Genomic DNA, 7943 nt, shown 5'->3' with positions numbered 1-7943 from the left:
ATAATTTAAAAAAAACTTGGCTACACCCTTTTGACAGACTGAGCTGGTAGAGAAGCCCGCCCGCCTAAATCAGAATGATCAGGCCGCGCGTGTCACATAGCTTGGCCGTTTCTTGTCTCTCCTGTTACCTTTATCGCATTCATGTATGTATCATTCCCATGTTGTAAATACAAGTCTGACACCGGCTCTATGTCAGTTATATCTCGGTTTTTACATCATACAAGTCAGTATGGGGCAATAGATATACCGTATGGGCTTTTGACGCCTGAGCTTCTGACGTGTTCTAATATAACTGCATGTTTGTGGTGAGACATTACTAGACCTCTACGCGTAAAACGGGATTAGAATCTATTAAAAGTAACGGCTTCCTTTGATAATCTTACCCCCTCTCACTGCAGACCTATCTTACTAACTTTATCCACTCTCAAGTCAACACTGGCTTGGCCGAGGGGAAACATGAACCGCAGGCCAGCTTCAACTATGGACTGCAGTACAGCCTCGAAGCTGGGGAGGAGGGATTGATAAATGCTGCTGGCCCCAGAAACATAGGAAAACTTAATGACAACCTAACTGAGCCCTTAGCCTACTTCCTCCGCCAAGGAGCAGTCAGCACAAAGCCCAAGTCTGTTCCGCTGGCCCGCTGCTGATGTTACAGATGAGGGGAAATATAAAATAAGTACTAGACCTGAATGCCTAAGATACAAAATGGAAGAAAACCCTCGACATTCTGTACTGTTCTGTGTTTCTCTGTATTTGGTCAAGGCGCGTTCCACAGCGCTGACTACATAAAAGTTTCTCCGTGCTGCGCGAGGCTGGGTGGGCAAGTCGCTGCCTTTGAAGTAGCAGATAGCTGAAATTAAACCAACAACGTTCTCAACAGGCTGCTTTCTCTCTGAACCAAAGACAGATGTAGCCTAGATACTATTAAATAGTTTGTTCAATGGGTAATTTATGAAGCTAGTATAGTGCTACGCAATTTTGCCCTCCAAGTCAACTTTGGAATGCGTTCCTCGACAAAAAGCGTGACTGACCGTTACACCTATTTACAGTCCTGTTCAGACAACACAAACTCGACACACTAACACGTACATACACACAAGTACAGATGGTGGTCTTACCTTTGAATACTTCTCCTTGAATTGAAACCAGCAAACTGCTCGCGGCAAAGAAACAAGTTAAAACTCTATCCATAGCGGGAGTCTAGCGGACGCTACCCCCAGCTCCGGGGTGAAATCAATTCTTTTCCGCCGTGACAGTGAAAAAATAACCCCGTTTTTTACCGTTACAGTTGACTGTAGTGGGGAACGTTTCCCGGTCTCTTTCTCCCTCCCTCTCTACCCCTACTTGGTTACTTGTGTGTCTCCGGAGCCGCTCGGCTCCCAAAGTGACTGACTGACTGCCAAGAGGTAGCTGACGTCACCGAGCAAGGAGAGGGGCTAGAGACCGTGCGTTCTCCAATAGAGAAGGCATTGTGAGCTTGATGTCGGTATTCGGTCCGAGTGACTTCAGGTGGCGGAGCTCGTACCGTAATCAAAACACAGGTGTTTGGTGTTTAGCATGTACCCAGACATCTCGTCTACAGCTTTTGAGGGATTAAGAACGTGACTTGCATAGAATAGGATAATAAAATAGTAGCCTATTATTTTATATATATATATATATATATTCCATTCAAAGCTCAATGTTTCAGAAAACATTAAATAAAAAGTTATTGCTTGAATTTTGTGACAAATATGTTAACGTATAACAATACATTGTTTACCCTAATGATAAGAAAATATTTAGCCTATTCAATGACAGTAGCCTATAATAGGATTGAATTGAACAGAATGCAAATAGATCAAAATAGCGGATTAAAGGTAAAAAATATGGCCATTTAATAGAATGGAATACAATGTAATACATTCGAAAAATATATATCAGGACAGATCAGAACAGAACATACTCTTTGTTAGATTGACACCAACTTTCCTCCGTGTCTTGTGCTATATTGAGTCCACTCATAGGCTACATGAGATACAGTTTAATTATTTTATAATATAACTACTGCTGGAGAAAACGCGTCTGTCACATATACACACACTCTAAATGCCGCCTTCTCCCTTCACGCACCCGGTCCACTGTCTGTCACCGTGCAGGCGCGCGGTCACGGTGCAGTGGAGACAGCAGTTCAGCAGGTGAGCGGATGGAGGGGAAAGACAGAAAAACCGGAATAAACTGTACAGAATGATAACGGAGAAAGACACGGTCTCGGTGTGCTGAATTGTGTTGTTAGGATATCATAAACCCCGGCGCTGCGTTGTTCCATATCTTGGTTCACTTGAAATTCAGTTACCAAAGGGCTACATAATAATTTCTAAATTCCTGATAGTATAAATTATGAGTCTTTTACTGCTTATCATCACATACCTTTGCTGCTGAAAGTGTATTAATACATGAAGAAAAAAAGAAATCATGTGAATCAGGATGATTCCAAAAAACACTTTATTCATGTCAGATGAGCGTGTTGTGTGGAAATGTTAAGCCTGTCCACTGGAACTCATACCAGGGAAAAGCAGATAATGAAAGGGGCTGCATCTGAGTGTTTATGTTTGTCAGTGTAGGTTCTGTTGATGTTCAGCCTACGTGTGTTGCTTCTACAGGCGTCCAGTCAAAGGTAGCTAACTGTGCCCCCCTTGTCATGTGACCAACAGCTGTAACTGTACTAGGAAATAAACAGATATAAATAGACCTTCTATCCCGCCAGTTAGACAACCATTCCATAATGGCCGTGCCAACAGACTGGGCAGGGGCACATAGTTGCCAAGGCGAAAGGTCGTGGCGCTGCACTGTGGGTATAGAGGGCACAGAGACACACATTCAGGAGAGTGGGCACTCGGAAAACTTGTCACACATACTATAATTTTTTTTATATAAATACACCAATGAATTCATTAATACTGAGTCGAGGAATTAATAATTGGAGGGGTGGAAGGATAGAGGTATAAACGGATAATTATCACCAGACATGTCGATACTCCCTCCCTCCCTCCCTCCCTCCCTCCCTCCCTCCATCCCTCCATCCCTCCATCCATCCCTCCCTCCATCCCACCCCTCTCTCCTCGCCATCACTTTCTCAGTTTTTGTCTCAGCATGAAGTGTAGTGAGGACAGAGGAAGGGCCAGAGATGGAGTCTAACCTGCCGTCCATCCAGGTCCATCCCCCTTCACCACCACCACCATCTGAAAACAAGCCTGCATGTATGGCTCCAGTGTCTGCTACTGAGGTGAAGGGCTGCAGGGCTTTGGCAAGAGACTGTGTGTGGGTGTGTTTGTGTGTGTGTATGTACGTGGGAGGGTGTGTTTGCACATATATATTAGTGTGTGTACGTGTGTGTTTGTGTGCATCTTGTGTGTGTTAGTGTGTATGTGTCTGTGTGTGTGTGTGTGGTTTCCTGAGGAGAAAGGTCTCCGTGACCGGGTTTGGCTGAGCAGTCTTCCCTGGAGAACAACGTGCTTCATTCAGCAGCTCTGCTGCTGGTCCTGACTTCCCCCTGGTGGACACACATAGTACTGCATCTGCACAAGGACAGACTTCAATTTAGGTTCAGTATGTTCAATGCAACCTCAGCAGATGTCATTTTGATAGGTAGAACTTTATCCTTGGGACAGGACGAGGAGAAGGAGCAGCAGAAGGAAAAGGTGGATGAGGATGAAGACAAATGTGTGGGATGGATAGATGGAGAAGAGAGTGATGAAAGAGTATGGACGAGTGTGGGAGAATGGGTTAAGGTTAGGGTTACATGAAAGACAGATAACTGAGGGTGTGATAGGTGGACTAATGTGTGTAATAAACAACATCTCAAGATTCTCATAGTTATCATCTTCCATTGTATTATTTGACTGTTTCATCCAGAAGTCCATACAGTTACAGCTCTATGTTCCTCTCTTCCCCAGCTGCAGCACTCCAGTCTGGCCAATAGAGAGCAGCATAGCTCTGTGTAGCAGCCTCTTACTGCAGGTCAGGTGAGGTCAGGAGTTAAAGGAAAGAGAAGCAAGAGGAGGAGGGGAAGCAGGCTGACCAGGAAGAAGTGGTTAGTTGTCAGGCTGGGTGTCAGGCTGGTTGTCAGGATGGTTGTCAGGCCGGTGTGTTCCTGTTTTGCTACACCAGGAAGCAGTGATGAGCTCTGTCTGACCTTTCAGCTGATATCATGCAGCATCTATGCTGATCCCTTGTAAACGAGCTGTCTGCATGTGTGGGTATGTTAGACTTTTATTTTCTGTTTGTGTAGTGAGTTAGTGTGTGTTTGTGACTGTGCGTGTATGTTTGTCTGTTTGACTGTGTGTGTCTGTGTGTGTGTAAATTAACCACATTTTTCCCTGGGGAGGGAGCTAAACTGGGGACAGAAAGGGGGGTAGGGGCAGGGGTAAAGGGCATTAATAACGTTGCTGTTAGGAATCAGCCTTTAGGAAATTCAGGAGGTGCACGTCGAGCTCTCCGGGGCTGTCCGTGGGCTCTCGGAGAGGGCGTTCCACCTCGACAAAGGCGTTCCCATGTGTCCGTTTTTTGGAAAAAATTGTAAAACGGAGTACCCTAAATCAACCTTAAGAGTTGAATAATTTCTCTATTTTAATGGCAAAATAATATAAGAACCAACATTGTTGAGTAAACTACATAGTAGATATACAGTGCATTTATTTGTGTCAAGTCAGGACAATCAGGAGTCCAGTCCAGTTGAATGATTCTGTGTAGAGGTCCAGAACCTCAGGTAGCACGTAGGTAGTTGTACAGAGCAGATAGACCACCCTCCAGAACCTCCTTGATGGGCTTTAGCAGGGGGTTGTGGAGGATGTGGAGGCCCTTGTCCAGGGGGTGACAGGCCAGCCTCTCCAGTCTGAACAGCTGGTGCATCTCCTGAGGAACGTCTTTCAGTTGGTTGAAGTCCAGGTTCAGCAGCTCTAGCTGGACCAGGCAGCACAGGGCCTTGGGCAGCGCGTGCAGGCTGTTGCCCTCCACAATCAGGATCTTCAGCTGGGCCAGGCCCTGGATGGTCTCAGCCATGTTCTCCAGACGGTTACAGGCCAGGTGGAGGAACACCTGGGGGAAGTAGGAGGGGAAACTGTTTAGACTGGCTGGTTAACTACCCTGGTTAGCTGTCTGGCTGTCTGGCTGTCTGACTGTCTGGCTAGTTGAACAGTGTTAGTACCAGAGCCTTCATGTTGTAGACACAGCCTGGGATGTGCTGGATGAGGTTATGGCTCAGATTCAGCTTCCTCAGGCTGGTCAGGCTGGACAGAGATGAAGGCAGGCCGGTCAGCTGGTTATTAGCCAGGCTGAGCACCTAGAGAGAGAGGCGGGAGGGGAGGGGGCGAAAGAGAGAGGAGACAGGACAAAGTGAAGGGCAGACCAATCAACAACAACAGCTGTCAAAACACTAGTGTGTATATGCGTGTGGATGTCTGTTTTTGTGTATACATACGTGTGTGTACATGTATATGCATGTGTGTCTATATATATATATATATATATATATATATATATATATATATGTGTGTGTGTGTGTCGTCTCCAGACCCACCTCCAGCTTGGTGCAGTTCCCCAGCTCCTCCGGTACTTCCGTCAGCCTGTTCCGATAGACAAACAGAACCCGCAGTTGTTGCAGTGAGCCTATCTCCGGGGGCAACGCCGTCAGCTGGTTCCCCCACAGGTTGAGCACCACCAGGCCTGAGAGCAGGGCCATGGAGGGGGGCAGGAGGCGCAGGCTGTTGAGGGAAAGGTTCAGCTTCTGCAGCTCCACCAGTTCCCAGAGTTCCTCGGGGGGCTCTCTGAGGCCGCGGCGAGCCAAGCTAAGTGCCGCGTAGCCGAACTGGCGCACCGTGTAGCGGCGGATCCTCTCGGCCGAGGTCAGGCTGTCCTCCCGCCCGGCGCTCCTCCTCGCCTGCTGCCTCCTCTTCTCCTCCTCCGATGAAGAAAGCTCCTTTGACTTCTTGGCCCCCATCGCCTCCACTAACCCCTAGCACCTCCTTACTAGTACTCCACTCCTAGGATCTCCTCTCCCAACCATAACCCCTGCCTCTTTCCCACCCCCTAACTCTAACTACTCCCTCCTCAGTATATAGACAGAGTGTTTCGCATCCGTCTAATGAGACTCTCCAGACCTCTTTCTCTCCCTCGTTGCAGCAGTTGAAATGAGTGTTAGCTGTCTGGGACTGAGGAGGTGGGCTGATGAGGGTGGAGAGGTTGGGGGAAGTTGATCTCTTAAGCCCCTCCACCCAGCTGCCCCTGTCACTCCCCCCCCCCCCCCCCCCCCCTGCCCAGAGACGGGTGCTAACTAACCATGCTGCGGCCCAGAGAGCTCAAGGATGACATTCTAGCTATTTGATGTTCTGGGCCTTGCTGACCCTCACACACACACATATACATAGAGTGATGGTGCATGTGTGTGTGTGTGCGTGTAAAGGGGGTGTGCATGCCTGTGTGATTTTGAGAACGTATGTGTGTATCTTGTATCTTGTTACACATCAAGACAGTAATAACTATGTCTATGTATAACTCCAGCCTTGTCCCCCCCCCCCCCACACACACACACATCTCCTTCTAGCCTCTCAGTACCTGCTGCCCAGTCTTCAGTTAGCCAAGGTGACCCGGGTTAGAAACCTGCAGTTGAGGTGGTTCCCAGGTGCTGAAGTAGCCCTGCCTATGGCTGGAATAGCCTTACAAAGACCCTCAGACCACTAGCTTGTCCTTTTGGTCCGATGTCAGACCCCAGAGTTGGAAAGTCTACGCTTCAGTCTTTTGAAGACTAAGGAGAGGAGGGGGAGGAGGTAGGGAGAGGAGAGACAACTACAGAGGAAGAGACAGAGAGAAGGTAGGGAGAGAGAATATCAGCTGTCGTGGGAACATTCCAGCAGATCATCTCCATCTTCTAATGGTCTGATTCAGGAGAGGATGGTGTGAGGAAGGGGCGGGGCCAGGAGTTATCGGAGGGATTTCATGTCCTTGGGGATACAAACACCTCACACACACACACGCAAACACACACACAAACATGTAAACACCCCAACAAGCCAAAACATGTCAACAAAAACACACACTTAAAAAATACTCACATATACAACCGACACACATAAAAACAGACCAAGACAGCACTCTAAATCTAAATGATTGCCCTAGTTAGTAGCTTGTTTAGATTTGGCATGTGTAGGTGTATGTGCGTGAGGCAAGTAACAAGTGTAGGAGTTCCTATGAGCTCTGGTATGTCTGTAGGTATGTGTGCAGCAGAATGGTCTGTGTGTGCATAGACAGGGATCGAGTGGCTTGTGGAGATCAGGTCCGCAGGGCAGCAGTAAACCTCTCACACACACGCATCTCCTGTCATCAGCTCATCCATCAGCACCTCCATCCCCCCATTACCCCACCCTAACACTGGATTTGTGTGTAGGTATTTCCTTCTCTGTCTTCTTTCTCATATTCTGAACCTTCCACCAGGTGGCGCTACAGATACATCCCATTTGAACCTGAGGCTCAGATTGTAATATTGTGCTGTCACCGCTAGGTGGAGTCCTAGATCTGCACGTAGTCTTGAGACACATGCCCCAAGAGTGACCCCCTCTCCATCTTCCTCTCGTCCTTCTTGGGTCCTGTTGTTAACCTGTAACTTGGGGAAACTCCTCTTCTCATTCTCCTCTTCGTCCTCTTCATCCTAGTCTTCCTCAGATGACCCAGCTCCTCTGATGTATTTTCTTTCTTTCTGTCTGTCAGTCCTTCATTTCTGCCTTGTTTAGAGCATTGTTTAGTTACTTGTTCTAAGATATTACTGCCCTACGGTTACCAACTATTTTTGCCGTTCAGACTCCACCGCTTCACTTAAGGTCAGCTGAAAATTAAAACTGGTGGAAGTGCCAACAATCCTAATTCTTTAAATACTAATCATTTATATGTAGCCTATTGTTCACCCAAACAAA

The 7943-nt window shown here is 47.4% G+C and overlaps 1 protein-coding gene across 1 annotated transcript; it reads right to left on the bottom strand.

Annotated features, from left to right (window-relative positions):
* Nucleotides 1-4637: 4637 nt before the first annotated feature.
* lrrc30a (leucine rich repeat containing 30a) lies at nucleotides 4638-6193 on the bottom strand. The gene is made up of 3 exons (XM_067251897.1): nucleotides 5558-6193; nucleotides 5186-5320; nucleotides 4638-5076 (listed from the first exon to the last, which is right to left on the bottom strand). Exons 1-3 carry the CDS (start codon nucleotides 5975-5977, stop codon nucleotides 4744-4746), a joined length of 888 nt encoding a protein of 295 aa, XP_067107998.1. The 5' UTR covers nucleotides 5978-6193; the 3' UTR covers nucleotides 4638-4743.
* Between the last annotated feature and the right edge of the window lie 1750 nt (nucleotides 6194-7943).

Source organism: Osmerus mordax, chromosome 15 (assembly GCF_038355195.1).
Source record: "Osmerus mordax isolate fOsmMor3 chromosome 15, fOsmMor3.pri, whole genome shotgun sequence".
In the NCBI taxonomy this organism is placed as follows: Eukaryota; Metazoa; Chordata; class Actinopteri; order Osmeriformes; family Osmeridae; genus Osmerus; species Osmerus mordax.
Note: the sequence above shows the minus strand (reverse complement) of the source record. Positions and strands in the feature narration are given on the sequence as shown.